We start from the raw sequence: 20,718 nt of genomic DNA on the forward strand, positions 1-20,718 counted from the left end.
ACTGAGCGACTAACATACACACACACACACATTTCTACACCCAGTAGCCCAGGCATCAGCAGATCCTCCCACCATTGATGCCAGACCAGCCCCTAGCTCACCACTAGCCCCCAGTCAGGCCAGGTTCATCTCTCCTTGACTGTTGTGGAAAAGCTCCTTATCTCCCTGTTGCTACTTGACTCTCCCCAGACTGCCCTGACACCCATAAGGTATCCTATTTCCTGATTGCCTCCTGCTCACTCCCCTTCCATCACAGAGACTTTCTCTTCCCCTCACAGCAGCCCAGACCTTTCCCACCCCAGGACCTTCGTCTCTGCTCCTCTCTGGGCTTGGAAACCCCAACCTGTGTCTTCAGTGTCTGGCTTCTCGCCATCGGCCAGGTCCCTGCTCCCTTGTTGACTATTCCTGGAGTACTTGGCCAACCACAAGCTTTTCCTGTCTTTCAGATGAGTTTATGTGTGTCAGTCTTTTGGCTTCCACACCTAGGTGTTACCATGTGATATTGGTCTTTCTCTGTCTGACGTGACTTAGTGTGAGATTCCCTAGGCCCATCTATGTTGCTGCGAATCACCTTACTTCATCCCTTTTTATGGCTGAGCAGTACTCCATTGCATCAGTGTTTATAACCACACCTTCTTTATCCATTCACCTGCGATGGACACTGAGGTTGCTTCCCTGTCTTGGCTGTTGTGAACAGTGCTGCCGTGAACCCGAGGTGCAGGTATCTTTTCAAATTAGAGTTTGTATGTTTTCAGTGTGTCACATTGTAGTATTACCATGAGTTTTCACTTGTTTACGGTTTGACTTTGGGTGGCCCATTGACTCTCTAAAGCTCAGATTCTTCCTCTGTAAAATGGAGATGATAATAGCATCTAACCCATGAGACTGTTGAGAAAATCTTGTCGTGGAGTAAACAGCTTTTAAAATAGCATACTTCTAATTTTGGCTTTATCCTACCAGTCAAATAGAGCAATAATGAAAATTACATAAAGAAAGACACAAACATTGAAATGAGTATAAATTCTATTCTTGGTTAGCTTTCATCTGATTATGTTTGCAATGATTCCTTATAGAGAATTGAATCCCTAAGAAAAGTCAGGGGGAAAAAAACCAAAAAAGTTGAAAATGGTTGTGTCTGTTAAGCAGAAGTTAAGAGTGGGGCAGGTATCTGTTTTTCCTTGATAATGCCAGTACTGTTTGACATCTTGCTTTGATAAAAACTGAACTTGAATTAAAAAAGAAAAAAAATGAAAGAAAAAAGAAATACTGTAACATCTTAACAGGAGTTCTCAGGGGAAGAAGAGAGAATGGAACTGTTGGTTATTTTTATTTTCTTCTTTGTGCTTTCTAAATACAAAATGATCCATGATGTACTTATTTAGTTTTCATAATGAAAAATGGTATATATGCTTTTCCTATAGTAACCAGATGTTGGAAGGTAAATGGAGAATTAATTGATAGGAGAAAGAAATGGCAACCCACTTCAGTTTTCTTGCCTGGAAAATTCTATGGACAGAGGAGCCTGGCAGTCCATGGAGTCGCAAAGTCAGAAACGACTGAGTGACTAAGCACATTTTTAATATGCTCTAATAATTCCTGGGAGCAATTCAGAGAACACAGCAACCTAGGTGTGATTACTCAGCACCAGTCATGCTGAAGGCCTTGAGCTGGTGGGAATGTGGGAATGTGGGCAGAAAAGAGGCTCAAAACAGTGTAAGGGAGATGAACCGAAAGAGACAGTGGTCCTCGGCAGTCTGATCACTAACAGATTGGTCCCAAGAACAAAAGAGTAAAGACTTCGGAAAACTTTAAAGCTGAAAAGAGGGCCAGACAGAGCTGGAGCCAGGTAGGTAAAACGTTGTTTCAGGGTCATTCTGAGCGTCCTATGTGTCTGCGTGCTAAGTCGCTTCAGTCGTGTCCAACTCTTTACGACCCTGTGGACAGTAGCCTGCCAAGCTCCCCAGTCCATGGGATTCTCCAGGCAAGAATGCTTGAGTGGGTTGCCATGCCCTCCTCCAGGGGATCTTCCCAAATCAGGATCAAACCCGTGTCTCTCATGTCTCCTGCATTGGCAGGTGGGTTTTTACCACTCACACCACCTGGGAAGCGCCTCTGAGGATCCTATTTTCATTTAAATACAATCTTCAGGCCAAAGCAGAGTTGCAAAGGGATTGCTTATTCCACACCTGGAAAGGAAAGCCAGCGCTTAGGGTAGGCCCTCCCAGCGTCAGGGTGATAGAGAAGCAGAAATCTGAGATCTGCTCTGACAGACTGGAGAAACGTTTCGCAAATTTGAATGCTCTGAACGCCCAGTGTCAGGAGGTGAGGAATCGCCGTGCCTTCCCCACGTGATGGGCGCGTGCTGTGCTGTCTGTTGCAGGACGGATGGTCACAGTATCACTTCGTAGCCTCATCTTCAACCATCGAGAGGGATCGGCAAAGACCCTACTCCTCGTCCCGCACGCCCTCCATCTCCCCCGTGCGCGTGTCCCCCAACAACCGCTCAGGTAAGAGGGTCCGGGGGCTAGCTATCTGCTTCTCTTGGATCCAAGCCCCTTAGCTGACCCCGCAGACCGGAGGGAGGGCCATCCCGACTGGGACATTTGCTAGAAATGTGAAATGCATCTGTTTTCTTTCTATAGCAGGGGTAACTCTGTGTTCTATATGCACAAACTCAGAACAGACATCTTTCTCATAGAGTTCTACAAATCTCTAAGAGGTGTCATAGGCATGAAATACACATCCTGGACCTGCATTCAGGGAGGAATAAGAATAAATAAAACCACCGAGTGTTTGCAGGTCAGGCTTTTCCATAGACATTTTTCCAACTTCAGGTAGTTTAAGTTGCATTTTATTGATTGTAATTGGGATACAAAGTAGGAGAAAGAGGGTGTGCTCTTCCCTCCTTGAGAATGACATGCATTGGAGAGCTATCGTTCCAGCTTTCATTACTGTTCTATACCTGATTTGGTTTTTATTATTACCTGTAAACCAGCAGATAAGTCATTTGCATATTCATATTACAACCAACCGTGACTTTTAAAACATTCAATTTAATTTTTTCTAATTTTGTTTCATTCTTTTACAAAAAATTTTATTGAAATATAATTGGTATGCAATACTATATGTTACTGGTGTACAATATAGTGATTCACAATTTTTAAACATTATGCTCCATTTATATTATTGTACAATATTAGCTATATTCCCTGCATTGTACAATATATCCTTCTAGCTCATTTTATACAAAATAATTTATACCTTCTAACCCCCTACTTCTAGATTGCCCCTGCCTTTGTCTCATTTTTATTGCTTAACTTGGGAGCTAGCTTTTCTTATCTACTTGTAAAGACACCTTATTTTTAAACCCTTTTTCAATCGCTTATGTAATGCCAAAGATTAAAGAACTCATTGAAGGAAAAATATGAACATATTGCTTAGTATATAAATGGCATAGATTTTATTGTTGGTTTATTCTAGCATGCAATGAATAATTGTACTCACACACGCAGGTATATAAGCCTTTATTTAACAAAAGTTTTTCCTTGCCCTTCACTGCCCTCCTCCTGCCAAAGAAACTATATTCTCTGGAACCACATCTCAAAGGACACAGTACAGAGTGCCCTCGGCAGGGTGTCCCCTCTGCCCGTGAGCACGTTTGTCATGAAACTTTACATCATGCTTTACTATCAGAGCAGTGGGGAAAATCAGAAATGAATGGGGACTATTTGATTGGAATAAATTACCTTCTCCCAGCCCCTTGAAAGCTTTTATTTTTAGTGCTGTGTTATTGCTTGTAACATTTAGCTTCACACTGAACAAGACTTAGGAAACCCCGTGTAATTCAAGAAAGTGCCACTTGCCTCAGAAGCATGGAGGTGGCCTTTTACACATCATACTTTCATAATTCTTAAAAAGATAAGAAGATCAAACCAGTCAATCCTAATTCAGGGAATCAACCGTGAATATTCACTGGAAGGATTGATGCTGAAGCTGACGCTCCAGTCCTTTGGTCACCTGATGCAAAGAGCTAACTCATCAGAAAAGACCCTGATGCTGGGAAAGATTGAGGGCAGGAGGAGAAGGGGATGACAGACAATGAGATGGTAGGATGGCATCACTGATTCGATGGACATGAGTTTGAGCAAACTCAGGGAGATAGTGATGGACAAGGAAGCCTAGCATACTGCAGTCCATGGGGTCATGAAGAGTCAGACACGACTGAGCAACTGAGCAACAACAAATAGGTAAAGAGCAGTGAGTCTGGGAAGCTCAAGGATGGTATTTCTAAGAGCTCTAATTATGAAGAACCAGTCCGTGTTAGGAAGATGGAATCATATAATAAATTGGAAGGTGCCCAGGAAGAAAAGCACTGCCTTTCAGAATGCCAGCATCCCAAGGATGCAGCCAAAGTCCCGCCTGGTAGTCCCCTGGCATAGCACATCGAAGGCACCCAATAAACACTCATGGGCATGATTTTTCCAGGAGCATCATCCTGGATTACCGGAGACTCGGACCACTGTGTGTGAGGTCTCAGGAGATAATTACACACTTGCATAGTTTCGTAATGCCCACCATCTGTGCAATATTAGATTCTCATTTTAAAAGCTTTGTTCAAGAGGCTCCAAAATATTGTCCCTTCGTGACTGTTGGCAGTGACTCATAAAAGGCCAATCTTTATGCAGTAGACCTGGGAACAGAGGAGCAAGAGCAGGAAGGGACCCTCCCAGGAGAGGAAGATGGAGACAGAAGAGAGAAGAGAGGGCAGGGGTGGAAGGGGTGAGCAAGACACAGTAGCCTGGGTGCTGAGGATGTGCAGAAACTGGACCCAGAGCCCGGTTGAGATATGTGGAACAGTTGCAAGTTTCTTCCCTGGTTTCCCACTGGATTTACACCCAGATATTCTGATCCAATTCACTTGGGGAGAGGAACCAGGTGTAGCATCCATGTATTTTTGAGTATTTCAGGTAATTAATTCTTATGGGTAGCCAGGATTAGAAACCTCTAAGAGTTTCAAGAGCTGAGCAGTAAGCCTTGATTTTATTTGAAGGTCTGAGAGGTGGGTAGGGGGCCTTTCAGAAAAGGATGGGTAAAGGCCCCTTTTGTTAACTTCCCATCACTGGGCTGAGACCTCCACTGAGCCTCTCCCTCTTATTTATTCTGGCTTTATTTCCTGACCTGATGAAGAGCTCCTCAAGTTTAGAAAGTGGGCCGTGACTCATGTTTCTGTCCCCGGTGTCTGGCATGGGGCTTTGAACATAGAAGATACTAAGTTCAGTGAAAGCAATCAAGTGGCTCAGGGAACAAGCAGGCCCAGTGGGCTGGACCTGGGGGACCCTACAAAGGATGTAGAATCAAAAGTGGGAGGGTAAACTGAGGCTTGACTGGGGAGGGGCTTGGACACCAGTGAAAGAAAGAGAGATTTATCCTAAAAGCCAGAGATTCCCTAGCCTTAATAATCACCAAGTGTACTTACTAAATATGGGTTCCTAGGCCCATATACTGAAAATTCAGATTCAGAATTTCAGGGATCTGGTTTTAGGGTCCCCAGGTTCTCAGGTGAGTGTCAAGGTTAAACAAGTTTCTGAAGCACTGCCCTCAGACATGGAAGATGGGGCTGACTCCATGCCTGCACTCTAGTGAGATGCAATTGACTAAGCTTGGGATGCAAGTGGCCTCACTGAGGAGCATGGAGACCAATCCTGAGGTCGGCCTGTAAGATGTGCATATAATGGCTGCCTTAGCATCAGCACACTCACTTAACCTCCACTTCACATTGCTGAGTTGCTCCCACTCCACCTAATCTTTTTAAAAAACAAAACTTCTTTTTGTTTGTTTCCTTTAGTCCAGGTAAATCTTTTCCTCTGTTCTGGGACCAGTTTGTTAAACCCAGGGAGGTCTAATTGCAACCTGTCATTTTAGAAATGAAGACCCAAAGGGTTGACAGGGCTCAGTTTCCAGGTCTGACAGGCAGATAATATCAAGGGTGCAAAGTGTGTGTGCAAGAGTGTTGAGGGCATTTGAAATGGAGCAAGGACACTCATCAGAAGACAGGCGCCCTCCTCATACCGTGCCCCCAGCCAGCTCTGCAGGTTGATGGAGAGGATCTTGGAGGTGGGACTACACTGGCCCCACAGATAGCCTCTGCCTTCCTTTACAGCCATTTCTGCGTCACTTAGAATTTAAGCAAAACTCATCTGATTTAATCAGAGATTCTTCAATATCAGTCATCACTCTTCTGAAACACATCTAGTTTTTTAAAAGGAAGGAAGAAGAAAAGAAAGGAGAGAAAGGGAAAGAAAAGAGAAAAGAAAGAAAAAGAAACCAAGACAGATCTCATTCTTAAAACTGTCCCATACACCTTGAGCAGGTCACAGCCCCACGAGGGTGTCTCTCTTGGGAAGATGCTCCCAGGATATAGTATTTAGTTCCCTGCCTCCAAGTTGCATGGCCCCTTAACTAGAAAGCACTGCGTGACATGGAATAAGGGGAGGCGGAAAGAGAAGAGTCAAAAGAACAAAAATAAAAATCAATGACAGGTCCGTGTACACATACTGACCTGTGCTGAGCCTGGTGCCTTTATGATTTCATGTGTTTGTGTGAGAAGCTGTACGTGCTGTGGGATGACACGCAGAAAGTGACCCTTTCGATTTCTTTATGTAGCAAGTGCCCCAGCTTCACCTCGGGAAATGATCAGCCTCAAAGAAAGGAAGACAGACTATGAGTCCACCGGCAGCAACGCCACTTACCATGGAACTAAAGGAGAGCACACTTCCAGGAAAGACACCATGACAGGTGAGCCCAGCTGTGCGAGTCTGCTCTGAGGAGCTGGTGATGGGACTCGGGGCAGGCCAGAGGGTGGGGGCATCAGACTTCAGCTCAGCAGCTCGGTAGGACGTGAGAGTGCGACAGCCAAGATTCCCAGGGACTGGCAATGGGATGACGCCAGGGGTATAGACATGGAGCATCTTGTTCCTGGAGGAGCTGGGAGAATCCTCGGTCTTTCTTCCCCTGTCCCTTTCCTTCTCACTTTCCCAAATTGTGCTGTTTTTGTTGTCTAGTCACTAAGTCGTGTCTGACTCTTTTGCAACCCCCATGGACTGTATAACCCACCAGGCTCCTCTGTCCATGAGATTTCCCAGGCAGGAATACTGGATTGGGTTCCCATTTCCTTCTCCATTGTCCAGCTCATGATATTCTCTCAAATTAGAGAAGGAGATCACCATAGATTTTTTTCCCAGTTGGCATAACCCAAGATGGTGGTCAAGCTTTGCCCATTAGGAGTGAGGAAGAGAGAGGGGGTGGAGAAAGGAGGGGAGGGGAGATGGGAGGGGAAGGGATGGGAGAGAAGCAACAGAAGAGGAACTCAGGGAAACCCCCAGAACTGCTGTTGAGACATTTTCCCCTCTTGACATGAAACCAACCTCTTAACATGGTGAACTCCCAAGAAGGCTCGTGAGAACCACTGACCTCAGTTTCCCTTCAGGAGGCATTGATCTGTCATGCCCTTCATCCTTCACTCCCCCAGTCACACCCATTGGCTCATCAGCTGGGACTCTGCAGAGGCCAAAATTGGTACCATCTACCCTGCCCATCCAAGCCAGCCTGCCTAGTGACCAGCCTTGATCTCAGCCCTCCTCCTATTCTGTAGTTTCCTTGGCTCGGGCTCCATGTCCACGTTCATTGTCTCCGCCAGCCTCCCCGCACACCTACCTCCCACCCCGGGTTTGCCCCTCCTCTGGGAGCAGGACTTGCCATATTGATGTGTGTGCATGTGTTGTGTGTGTGTGTGTGTGTGTGTGTGTGTGGCAGGGGTAGGGGGTGGGTATATGCCTCGAAAGCAGAGCTGCCAGAACCATCGGGATCTCTTCTAACCCAGGATCCCACAACCTTTTCCAAGCAGATGTGGAGATGGGCCCCTCCTGAAAATAGACCATAAGGACTTCAACAGAACAGGCCGGATTAGGGCGTTCATAAAACTGGGGTACCAGGGTGCAGTCCTAAACAGACACTGACCCCCGCCTTATCCGAAGACTCCTAAGAGTTTGAGCTGCTATTCCTTGATATTATTTAGGTGTAGAGCTGCAGGGAAGCAGAACAGACAAATTGGATGATTTATTAACTTGTCTTCTGGATCCAGGGCGTCTAAGATGAATTTTTCTAATGGGAAGTGTATTTACCCCAGAGGCAGTGTTTTTCCTTAGCAACTCTACCCGGCTGCCAAACGAAAAGCATCACAAACAGATGCTTGTGGTCCCCATCCTCAGCTCAGCGCTCTGCCTCCGTGTAACACCAGGGAACACCCCACCCTCATGCCTGAAACATCTCCTGAGTGGGGGAACTGAGCGCACTGCAGAGGACGTGCCTTTTTTTTGGCCATGGCATGTGAGATCTTACCTTTCCCCCTAGAGATTGAACCTCTGCGCCCTGCAGTGGAAGCATGGAGTCTTACCCACTGGGCCACAAGGGAAGTCCAGCGTAGGCTGTACCTTTTGATTCTCATTCCCTGGTTCATTTATCCCCTAAGTGTTGCCCCCTGTGGCAGATGAGCATAAACAAAGGAGCTTGTGAATCCGAATGCTGAGCAGCTGAGAATCTATTCTGTACTGATTACTCCAGAGCAGTGGAGTGAAATTCACCTGAGCCTTCTTTTTTGATTATTGCCCCAGGTAGCCACATCACCATCAGGCAGGGATGAAAAATTGAGACTATAATTATGAGAATAATTGTGAAATCAACTGCTTTGTTGTTATTTAAGTTGACCTTTTCTCTTTAACTCTCTCACCCAGTAGAATCGTTCAAAAGGTTTTTCAATGTGGGTGTGTTTTCGTTGAAATAGTTCCAGTGGTACATGATCATTTCCTGCAGACATCAGAGAATAAGAAATAAAATCTAACATATTTCTAGATGTTTAATCTTCCTAGAAAATGGCAGGAACCTTGAAAACTCCAGTATTGAGATAGATGTCATTTTTCAAACTTATTTAGAGGCTTCAACACTTTTCTCTATACTTAAAAATGCAGTTCAACACTCTACTCAGTCTTGCAGCAGGCCTAGAAGTACAAGAGATCATCACTGAATAATATATTTCTACAAGAAGGTGCCCTTTAAGCCAACAAGTCCTGCATAAAGTTAGTTGTTATCACTATGACGTTGATGGTGACAGTGGGGTGATGATGGTCGTGGTGCTGGTGATGGAGGAGGTGGGGGTATTAAGAGTAAGGGTGTTGGCGATCATGGTGGTGGTGGTGAGATTGGAGGGTGTGTTTGCCCTCTTTTATGGGCTTCCCTGGCAGCTCAGCTGGTAAAGAATCCACCTCCAATGCAGGAGACCCCGGTTCGATTCCTGGGTTGGGAAAATCCCCTGGAGAAGGAATAGGCTACCCACTCCAGTATTCTTGGGCTTCCCTTGTGGCTCAGATGGTAAAGAACCCTCCTACAATGTGGGAGGACCTGGGTTCAATCTCTAGGTTGGGAAGATCCCCTGGAGAAGGGAAAGGCTACCCACTCCAGTATCCTTTCCCTGGGGTCAGCACAACTGAGTCTTTCACTTTCACATGTTGGTATGAACAAGTCCCCAGCCGAGCTGGGCAGGCATCAGCATTCCATGTAGGAATGCAAATGATGAATTGCCAACCTCTGCTCCGCTTCCCTTTAGCAAATACCCATCATTTCAGTGTTTACTTGCAGATCAGACTTCTTAGAACTTCCATATCGAACGCAGTACTTTTTCTTCTTCCCCAGTAAATCTAGGGGGCATTCAAAGTTCAGTGCATTGAAAAAATATCTGAAAACCTCCCATCTTCCTTATTTCTCAGGCATCACAAAACATCCTAGACCGTTCCCCCACTTGCTGTGGGAAAACCATGGGAAGCTTCACCCTCAAAATGCAGCATGTAAAAGCTTTAAAGTGAAAAGCAGTTTCTTGCCTGGGTTATCATCCCCTCTCCTGAGCTCTCAGAAATGCAGATCCATCTGGGTTTTTATTCCAGGCTCCCCCCGCCCCAACCTTCTCTGTATTCATTTTCTGGCTTAGGGGGCGTCTCATTTCTCTCCTGTTTATCTGCCACTGAAGGGCCCTTGGAAAGCCAACGTCAGCTGTTCACTCAGGCATGCAGAACTGTTATAGCTATTTCTCGTGGTCATGATTCCCTGGGAGCATTATGTGTTCAAAAGCACACATCGGAGGAGGGCTGTGTGATCCCAGCAGCTGCACAGCCTGACTTCAGAATTCACCTGCGGATTTTGCCCTCCCACCTGAGCTCCCCAAATACCTTAGCATCCAATGGTCGATCCCGTTTTGTCAACGTCTCTGTTTCTATCATGACTTTAAAGCCATTCTAATCTTCAGTACGTTTATTCAGTTGGAAGTTGGTGGTGGTGGTGGTTTAGTCGCTAAGTCACTCTTGTGACCCCATGGACTGTAGCCTGTCAGGTTCCTCTGTCCATGGGGATTCTCCAGGCAAGAATACTGGAGTGGGTTGCCATTTCCTTCTCCAGGGGATCTTCCTGACCCAGGAATCGAACCCAGGTCTTCTGTATTGCAGGCAGATTCTTTACCAACTGAGCAAAATTGGGGCCTCTACAAAAAAATAAAGGTATTTTCCTACCAGTCTACTCTTTGCTCAGATGCATGAAGGGCAGATCACCCGGGAGAGACATGTGCTTCACATGTCCAGAGAGGCCACAAGTTCAGTGTCAGCTACGCGGTCTCCTTTAAACAGATGAAGTGAGCCAAAAAGCAGGAGAGGAACTTCCAGTAGAACATCTTTAGCTCAGAAGCCACAACAGGGAGAGAGACTGAGGCTATGAGAATGCACATTATGCCCCCCCACAAAAAATGCATTTTATTCTGAGTAACAGGAAAAAAAATTTCACCTTGTCCTTGAAGTGACATTTTCCATCAGCAGATGATAGCTCCAAAGGCAGATTTTTCTAAGGTTTACTCATTCGTTCATTAATTCACTCAGCAAATAAAGCGCTCACTCTGTGAGCATGCCCTGAGCCCAGGCACTGTCCCAGAGGCTGGGGAGACCTAAAAAAGTGGCAGAACAGTTGGAGCTCTGTCCTCAAGGAACTTCTTGTCTCCTAGGTAAAGGGAAGTAATATACAAGGTAAACAATGGGACAAGCTTGTTAACAAGGTAATAGCAAACAGTGTTGGGTGTAATGGAGAAAATAAATGGGGTCATGAGACAGAGGGTGTCAAGTGGGCGGGGTTCCTTTAACTAACAAGGTCAAGGAGGAGTCCTTTGAGCTGAAACCTGAACACCAATAAAGAGAGGTAGTCCAGAGACTGGGGGATGTAAGTTCCAGGAGAAGGCTCAGGAAGACTAACATCTCGGATGCAAAATAAACTTGGATGCTCAGGCCAGGAAGGAGGGCCAGGGTAGCCCCCTGAACCAGGGAAGAAGGATGGGAAATGCTGCAGGAAATCAGGTGGGGTCCAGATCATACGGAGCTTCAGAGACAGTAATGGGAGCTCAGCTTTTACCATAATCACAGAGAGCAGGACACTGCAGTGACATAGTCCAATCTGTCTAACAAGATGATGGCTTAGCTGCTGGGACCAGAGTGGATGGAGGAGCCAATTAGGCAGAGTGGAAGCCGGGCTGCTGAGGAGGATGCTGTAGCAGTGGTCCAGGCAAGGGATGGTGGTTTCCATGGTAATGCAAAGACAGGAGCGATGGGCATTCAACCAGAGTCTCTCAGAGTGGCTTTAAAGTGGGAAATGGGCTGTCAGCTCCCACATTCTAAGCAGAATTTCCCAAGAAGAATTTTATTGCACAGCTATTATGTGCTTTTAGTAATAATCATGGGCGGAGTGATAGATTATGCTGACTTAGTGTCTAGAGTGACTGGTGTCTGTGACAGAAGAGATGATGAGACATCCTATTTCGTGATCCCATAGATACTAGAAGCAAAAGGTAAGTTTTTTCTTGACATCTTAAGTGTTTTATGGGCTTCCCTGGTGCCTCAGAGATAAAGAAGCCACCTGCCAATGCAGGAGAGGTGGGCTCGATGTCTGGGTTGGGAAAATCCCCTGGAGGAGGAAATGACAGGGTTCCCCCGGAGGAGGAAATGTCCATGAAATTTTGTCCATGGACAGGAATACAGGTATTCAGGTTTCAGCTCAAAGGTCTCCTTCTTGACCCTGTGTCTAGTATTGCCTGGAAATTTACATGGACTGAGCAGCCTATAGAATCCATGGGGTCACAAAATAATTGGGCACAACTTAGTGACAAAACACAACAAAAGTGTTTTATAGCCTGCTGACACTCGACAGGCAGTGTTTTCCAGAGCTTTCTTAAACTGGGACCTTTTAGCAGCTATAACAGGGCATCTTTCCCTGGGCCCTTCCTTAGGGCCTGCTGCAGGCGTCTCAAGGGCCCCAGGTGAGGAAGCAGCCAGGTGGGCATCTTGCCCAGGTCTTTAGAAGCTGCTGGCAGCTGGAGGAGACCTTTCCCGCCTTTTGTCTAGACCACAGGCTGGTCACAAGCCAGGATGCGGGGCTTCCGTCTCTGAGTGGAACAGGACTCCAGCGCCGCGGATGTGCGGGGTCAAGGTGGGCGGGACTTCCTGCCTGTCCATCAGACCGCTGAGAAATGAACTGTCTCAGCGATGATCAGGCCCTTCTGTGAGCTCAAATTAGAAATTTCATTCTTGTCATTCTTCAGCTAAAAGCTAAGCGGCCGATCCAGATTCCTGCACGCTTCAGTGCAGGTGACAGGCTTTTATTATCTGCCGGTGTTCACCAAGAAAAAAAAAAAAAAGATCGCAGCACTGGCAAGATGACCATCTGTTTGCTGCGCCTGCCCTGACCCCGTCTCCAAGCTGAATGTTATTACAAGAGGCTGACAGGCTTTGGGGATTTTATATTAGTGCATAACTTCTTCTTTCTTAATATCGGTATGTAAAATGAAGTGTTCAGGGCGAAAGAATTTCTTCCATTCGGAATGGTCCATGTGACACCAAGCGTGGTCAGGGCAAAACCTGGCCTCGATAACCATCATTCCTCCTTTGAAGTCTTGCATTCTTTGCTAATACTTTTGTTTCCCTTTCAGCTCAAACTACTGGAATTTCAACTTTGTATAGGAATTCATATGGTGCGCCTGCTGAAGACATCAAACATAACCAGGTAAAGGAGAGGCAGCAAGTTGGTGTTCATTTCTCCCTCCGTCTCCTGTGAAATAGCTTGGAATCATAAAAGAGAAGTTAGCTTATATTTAACATGCATAAAAGGGCTTGCCAGGTGGCATAGTTGGTAAAGAGTCTGCCTGCCAGTGCAGGAGATGCAAGAGACATGGGTTCGATCCCTGAATCAGGAAGATGCCCTGGAGGAGGAAATCACAACCCACTCCAATATTCTTGCTGGGAAAATTCCATGGACAGAACAGCCTGGCAGGCTATAGTCCATGGGATCACAAAGAATCAGACATGACTGAAAAAAAAAAACAGAAAAAGAAAATAACGTCCCCCACTGCTCTCCACTCATGTGTGACTCCATATCCACGTGGGTGGTGGCAGTCAACAGAACAGCCTCGAATTTGAAAGCAGTCTTTATTTCACTACAACCCCATGCATTATCTGGTAGTAGAAAGCAGATTTTCCTACTGTGATGCAAAACCTGAAAGAAAGCCCCAAATGTACAAGTGTAAGATGCTGGTTACTAGACAGATTGTCTAATTACTAGGCGCGGATTAAGGCGCTCCTGTAACCCAGCCAGTTCTCCTTGGGAAGAAAGCATTCCTTGCACATGACAGTTACCAGTGAAATAGACACGTCAAGTTGAATGTGAACAACTGAATGAAAGGCATTGTGTCGTGCCTCGCTGCACAGGCGCGTGGGAGAACCAGCAGTATCAGCGTCACCTGGGAGCTTGTTGGAACACAGAAGAGACACCTCTCTGGCCCCGTAACCGTCACGCATTCAGGGTCTTCTGCAGCGGAGTTGCATTTTAGCTAGGTGCCTAGGTGTTTTGCGTGGCTGTTCAAGTTTGAGGAGCCTTGGCTGGTAGACACTTAAGAATCTATCTGTGTTTGTGTGTGTGTGTGTTTTATTTAGCAAATATTTCTTGATGGCTCATTTTCTCTGTGGTTCTGTGGGAATTGTAAAAGCAGGAGGGCACCTCCTCTGCTCCTTTATTGAACGATAACTTCTCACTTGTCCTGCCCCATGGTGGTCATCACAGAAGGACTGATGGTCTTTATAGCTCTTGGCCACTGGCCATCATTGTCAGAGCTGGCTTCTGCTGAAGATCCACACTCTTGCTCTGTGTCAGGAAGGTTGTACCAGAAAGATACACCTGGAAGCTGCTTGCTTGATCACTGTACCCAGATGAAAGGAGACATGGAAGGGAAATGTGCTGTTTTTGAACAGCTGGCACCACCTGAATGATCAAATACAACCAACATACTCCACAGTGAATGCATCTCATCAACCAATGGCCGTACCACTGGGCCAGTGAGCAGATTTGATCCCTTCAACCGCAGATGCCATCAGCCATCCTAGGTGATTCATTCACACAAGCTCTCAGAACTGCAGAACTCAACCCGAGAAGGGGTTGACATGGGCCGTTATGACCAATACAGATGAACTGAAGAAGGTAACTCCCCAAGATAAGAGACTAAAATGAGCTTCTGCTCCAGCCAAAAAGGTCCACCGTCCAGAGAGAACATAGCAACAAAAAGAAATTTGAAACATGTTGTGAAAAGGAAAAATGAAAGAAGCAGCCACAATGGAGGAGGGCTACAAGCCTTGTATGAAACTTTCCTAGAAGACCCCCCAGACGTTGGCCGTGCCTCCCCAGCCACTGAAACCAGCACAGAAAAGTCAGATCGCTTCTTGGTCTCCTCTGTATACCGGCCTCCCTTCTTATGACAGGGTCTGGAGTCAATTCAGTGAGGCTAGCACCCTGAGGTGGGGGTCACCTCAGCTCAAGCAAGACTGTACCCCTCTCTCGGAGAGGATGTGGACCGTGGAGTCAGCCAGGCGTGCATTCAAATCCCAGCCCTGCCCCACCCCGAGCCGTGGCATCCTGAACACGCTTCTCAGCCTCTCTGACCTTCAGTTTCTTCACCTATAAAGTAGGGATTGGATGAAAGGATGGATGGGAAGAAAGGAGAGGAAGGAAAAGAGTAAAAAGGAAATGGAGGAAGGAAGGAAAGGAGGAAGTGAAGGAGGGAGGAAGAGAGGGAGAGACTGAGGGGAGAAGGGTTGAGGGAGAGAAGGAGGGAGATTAGACAGATGAAGAGGTGGGTGATAGATGGCCACATGGGCTTCCAGGTGGTGCTAGTGGCGAAGAACCACTTGCCAGCGCAGGAGACCCAGGAGACTTGAGTTCAGTCCCTGGGTGGGGAAGATCCCCTGGAGGAGGGCATGGCAACCCACTCCAGTATTCTTGCCTGAGACTCCCATGGACACAGGAGCCTGGCAGGCTACAGTCCACAGCATCACAAAGAGTCAGACACAACTGAAGCAACTTCATACACACACACACACACACATACACACACATGGATAAACAGAAGGATGGATAGATATAGACAGACATAAACATGCGATATGTATCTGTAATAGTACATACATAAATATGTGTATGTATATATATATACAAGGTTAAATAAAGACAAATTTGTTTAATGTTGAATATAGTGCCCACTGAAGTAGAAACAGTAAGTCTTAGTTCTCTCCCCATGTACTTTTTCCAAACCTCCCAAATCTAACCCTGTGCGTGCTCCACACTTGGATAGCAACACTGCGTCAGAGTGGAAAAGTTCCACATGGCACCAGCTTTTCAAAGACCAGCAAAGGGCACCTTAGCCTAGCCCATGATCGGGAGCAGCTGGCCTCAGCAGCGTTTAATTGCAGATCTTGAAGTCCCCCTTCGTGCCCAGGCTCTCAGGCTGACACACGTCTGAGCTCTGTGGACTGTCACAGATGGGCAGGAACCTCATTCTTTCAGCTACCATGAACTGGAAGTGTGAGCCCTTCTGCATGGCAGCTGTGATGAAGTTCACCTCTCTGAAGAGCAGTTCTGCGACTCATTCGTGTAAATCAATTACATATGAAAGAGGGAGTTTTGCTTACTTAAGAGAAGAATTATGGGCAGGTCATTAGAAGCATTCATTCACACACAACGTACTAATTACAAATCATTATCTATTAACGAAGACCAATGTCTAGAGGATGTTTCCATGCTGAGCCTTAGTTAAATTAGCAGGGAATTACCAGGGCCACTCCAAAGTGATCAAAGTGTTCTTCTTCAGGCAGGTTCCATCATTCCCACCAGACCTTCCCACACACACACACACACACACACACACACACACACACGCATCATTCCCTGTGGGTTTTGTGGATGCCCCTATGCAGCAACCCTGAGTACGGTTCTTGCCCCATGCCTTGAGGGTATCCTCATTGTTGGAGCTTAGGAAAGGACCCCAGAGCCACAGGAAGCCAGGGCTCCACCTGAAAGTGCTAATTACTAGTAGCCTATGATCTCTCTGTTTTACTGTCCTTTAAGCCAGGGGGGAGGGAGAGAACCAATTCCAGACTTCTCTGCTCTCAAAGCTCCTGTGATCCCTTTAGCCCCTCAAGGCCCCCTTGATCAGACAACAACCTGCAGCGGACAAGACTGGAAATAGGGAGCACTGAGTGGGGCTGGAGGACATTGGTCAATTCTGAAGACCCCTGTCCCCCCAACCAAAGGCTTCATAATCCCATGTTATTCTCGAGCCCCATCAATTTTTTAAATTTATTTTTAATTGAAGGATAATTGCTTTACAAGATTGTGTGGATTCCTGTCACATAAATTCTTAAGTGAACCAAGTTAGGAAACATTTTGATCCTTCAGAGTGTAGACCAGGGATCTCATGTCCGATGATCTGAGGTGGAGCTTATGTAATAATAATAGAAAAAAGTGCACAATAAATATAAAGCATTTGAATCATCCTGAAAGCATCCTCCCCACTACATCTGTCTGTGGAAAAATTGTCTTCCATTAAATGGGTCCCTGATGCCACAAAGTTGGGGACTGCTGGTGTAAACTGTTTTGAATGGATTCCTTCTAAGGCTGTGGTACATCACTTGGGCAGGTGTAATGGGATGGCCCTTTTAGCAAGAAGCTTCCATCCTCCAGAGAAGTACTGACCACAGCCCTCCGAGCTGGCAGGAAGATGCCCAAGTGACCCTGAGACCTTGTACATCTTCACTTTCTCTTCATCTGGGATTACAGCACTGAGGTGTGATGGAGAAAAATGCAGGGAAGATGAACAGAAACTATTTGTGTTCTGTGGAATCTAGGGTATACATCTTTAATTTAGAAAAGGTTAAGAGAGTCCCGGGGGCAGCAAAGAGATCAAAACAGTCAACCCTAAAGGAAATCAACCCTGAATCTTCTTTGGAAGGACCGATGCTGAAGCTGAAGCTCCAATACTTTGGCCACCTGATGCGAAGAGTCAACTCACTGGGGAAGACTCTGATGCTGGGAAACATTGAGGGCAGGAGAAGGAGGTGACAGAGGATGAGATGGTTGGATGGCATCACTGACTCAATGGACATGAGTTTGAGCACCCTCTGGGAGTTGGTGTTGGACAGAGAAGCCTGGTGTGGTGCAGTCCATGGAGTCGCAAAGAGGCAGGCACAACTGACTTAATGACTGAACAACAGGTGGTAAAATGATTCAACTGTCTTGGAAGTTTGGGCTGCGTCTCAAAAACTTAAACATAGAATTGCCATCAGATCCAATAATTCTACTTCTTGGTACATTTTTTGCTGTTGATATTATGTGGTCAGCAAGTTGTGTCCAACTCTTTTACATTACCCCGCCAGAAATTGAAAACAGGGAGCCAAACAAATCCTAGTGCTTCCGTGTTAATAGCAGCATTATTCAAAAAGTAGAAATCATGATTGTCATCTATGGATGAATACATGAACAAACACAGAATCTGCATACAATATTATTGAGTCTTAAAGAGCAAGAAAGTTCTGTCACTTGCAGCAACATGGATTAACCTTGAGGACATTATATTAACGATAACTTTGAGGAGGTTAAGTGAAAGAAGCCAAACACAAAAGGACAACTACTGTATTATTCCAATTATATGGGGTATGTAGACTAGTCAAATTCACAGAGATGGAAAGTATCAATAGAATGGTGATTGCCATGAGCTAAGAAAAGGGGAGATGGGGACTTAAGCTGAATGGATATAAGTTTTTGTTTGCAGTGATGAAAAAGTTCTGAAAACATTTGGTATTGACGGTGGCCCAGGCAACTTAAGTACTTAATGCCACCGAGTTATACACAACATGATGAACATGGTGACTTTTATGTTGTGTATACTTTGCCAGAATAGTAGTTTTATAAAAAGGTTATTTGGAATGACAGCATGTGGACTCAGGAGCCAACTGTGAAACAGAAAGTCAGTCAGGGAAGTGCAGTCCTGGCATCTGACCACCTGGAGGACGCTCAGAGCCTTGACTTTGAGGGAGGGTCAAGGGCGTCGGCTGTGGGGGTCAAGGGCGGGTCAAGGGCAAACGCGCTAACCCAGGTGGTTCTCCTTTCCTGGGCAGGTTTCAGCACAGCCAGCCCCACAGGAGCCCAGCAGAAAAGACTACGAGACCTACCAGCCGTTTCCGAATTCCACGAGAAACTACGACGAGTCCTTCTTCGAGGACCAGGTCCACCACCGCCCTCCCGCCAGCGAGTACGCCATGCACCTGGGGCTCAAGTCCACCGGCAACTACGTCGACTTCTACTCGGCCGCCCGACCCTACAGCGAACTGAACTATGAAACGAGCCACTACCCGGCCTCCCCCGACTCCTGGGTGTGAGGCGGGCACCCCGGGAACCGTGCATGTGCATGCAGACCACAGACATTGCTATTTTTTTTCCCCCCTGCAAATTTAGTTTGTTAAAGCCTGTTCCATAGGAAGGCTGGGATACCCAGGAAGGAAACATTTAAGAGCTATTTTAGAAAGCTCCATGAACGTTCACTTGAAAGTCAGTAGAAAGTGATCCTCAATCTGACATCGGGCTACACCTTTCTAGTTCGGGCTGTAGAGTCTTAAAAAGTGCTTTCCACGGGATGTGGCCGAAGGCAGCACGGGAGGCGGTCGGGGTGACGGGGCACAAAGGTTATAAGCACAGAGGCGGTGACATAGTTCACACACTTTAGAGGGACGGCTTGTCACGCTTTGTTTACTCTCTCCATCCGTTGTGATTCTAGGCTTCAAGTTGCATTGGGGTTCCTCTGTACAGCAAGACGTTTCTTGCCTTTTGTTAATGCATTGTTGTAAAGTATTCGATGTACATTACAGATTAAAGAAGACAAGAGCATTGTGTATATTACACCAATGCCTCGGCGACTCCTCATCAATGGTTCTAAATATTGCTTCAATTTCAAACTTTTGAAAGATGTATGGATTTCCAGCTTTTCTTTTTTCTTCCTCCCAGTAAAGTTTTAACAGGGAAAAAAAAATGGGGAAAAAAAAGGAATATTTAGCAGTATTGTTCGTTCTGATATGTGAATTTGTTTGTGGCAACTAAACAAGGCATTCAGCAGTTTCTGACAATTAACATCCATCATTCCACACTCCTTGTCAACAAAGTGCTTTTTCACTGCCTAAAATTTTAGATGTAGATATTTGAAATAGATTTTTTCATTTATACCAGTTTTCTTTATGATGATACAGTGTTAAAAGAAAATAAATTACAATTGATCTGTCATCCATATTTGCTAAGAATGTCTATTTCCAAGGACCTATCTGACAAAAATACACATTCTTGCTTGTGTGTCTGCGTGTGTGGGTGTGTGTCCACGTATGTACAAAAATGACCCGTGTGAGATTTTATTTTGATAGAAGCAATTTCATTTGCTATTCATCTTGTACAAACTTTGTTTTTGCTTTTTAGTATAAATGTACATCAGTTTGTTCCTTTTGTACTCTATCTCTCTGACCATCTAGTGACTCAGGATATTAAGCCAGTGGAAGTAAAGTTATAGGATTTTCACATATTCACACGTTCTTGGATACCAAGCCTTTCTACGTGCCCATTTCCTTTCATGTTTAATGCCCTCAGAACATGATAAAACCATGGCCAACTCAATAATTTCACTTTGGGGCCAATTACTTGAAATATCCACGGAAAATGTAAACTGCTCGCCTTATTTCCCCCTGAAACTTTTTTGTTCGTGTGGCAGGGAGCAGTAGACAATTACGGATTTAGATGATTAAAAGCAAACTTGAAGCTAATGGTAGAATATGGTTAACAGAGCTAAGAAGTTAAGGCTAACCATTCAAAAGGACACGGGCTGGGGGTAACTTAGCTTTGCTCTTTAGATGCAAGTGACTGAGGCCAATAGGTGCCTAGTAAATGTTAACTGTTCTTGAAAAAATAAAACATTAAATAACAAAAGAAATTGGCTGCCATCTTCCTTTAAAACTTTCTCCCCTTCGCTTCTACATAGTTTAATTCAACTCAGAGTCTAAAATTCACGGTTCTTTCTCCAAATTTAATAGCAACCAAAAGATTTCTTGTTCATGCATAGTTGTGCAAATGCAAAACTCATTTCCAGGACAGAAGAGTAGACAGACATTTTCATATCAATTGTCCTACAGTTACTCACAAGGTGGACCTTCTTGCACTATCTACTATAGGAAGACACCTTTCTGAGTCCCCTCCCAGGAAGGCTCCAGCCCCTGTGAAAGTGAAAGT

The 20,718-nt window shown here is 45.7% G+C and overlaps 1 protein-coding gene across 2 annotated transcripts in view; it reads left to right on the forward strand.

Moving 5' to 3' along the window:
- The window catches only part of CTNND2 (catenin delta 2), a 1,102,711-nt gene extending 1,082,289 nt beyond the window's left edge, over positions 1-20,422 (forward strand). For both annotated transcript variants that reach the window (XM_027520452.1, XM_027520453.1), the window contains 4 exons: positions 2,381-2,507; positions 6,664-6,795; positions 13,064-13,137; positions 18,573-20,422. In XM_027520452.1, coding sequence (XP_027376253.1) covers positions 2,381-2,507; positions 6,664-6,795; positions 13,064-13,137; positions 18,573-18,833 — 594 coding nt within the window. In that variant the 3' untranslated portion in view covers positions 18,834-20,422. The remainder of the gene's footprint in view (positions 1-2,380; positions 2,508-6,663; positions 6,796-13,063; positions 13,138-18,572) is intronic.
- The last annotated feature ends 296 nt before the right edge of the window (positions 20,423-20,718 follow it).

The sequence above is a fragment of the Bos indicus x Bos taurus genome, chromosome 20 (assembly GCF_003369695.1).
Source record: "Bos indicus x Bos taurus breed Angus x Brahman F1 hybrid chromosome 20, Bos_hybrid_MaternalHap_v2.0, whole genome shotgun sequence".
Lineage (NCBI taxonomy): Eukaryota > Metazoa > Chordata > Mammalia > Artiodactyla > Bovidae > Bos > Bos indicus x Bos taurus.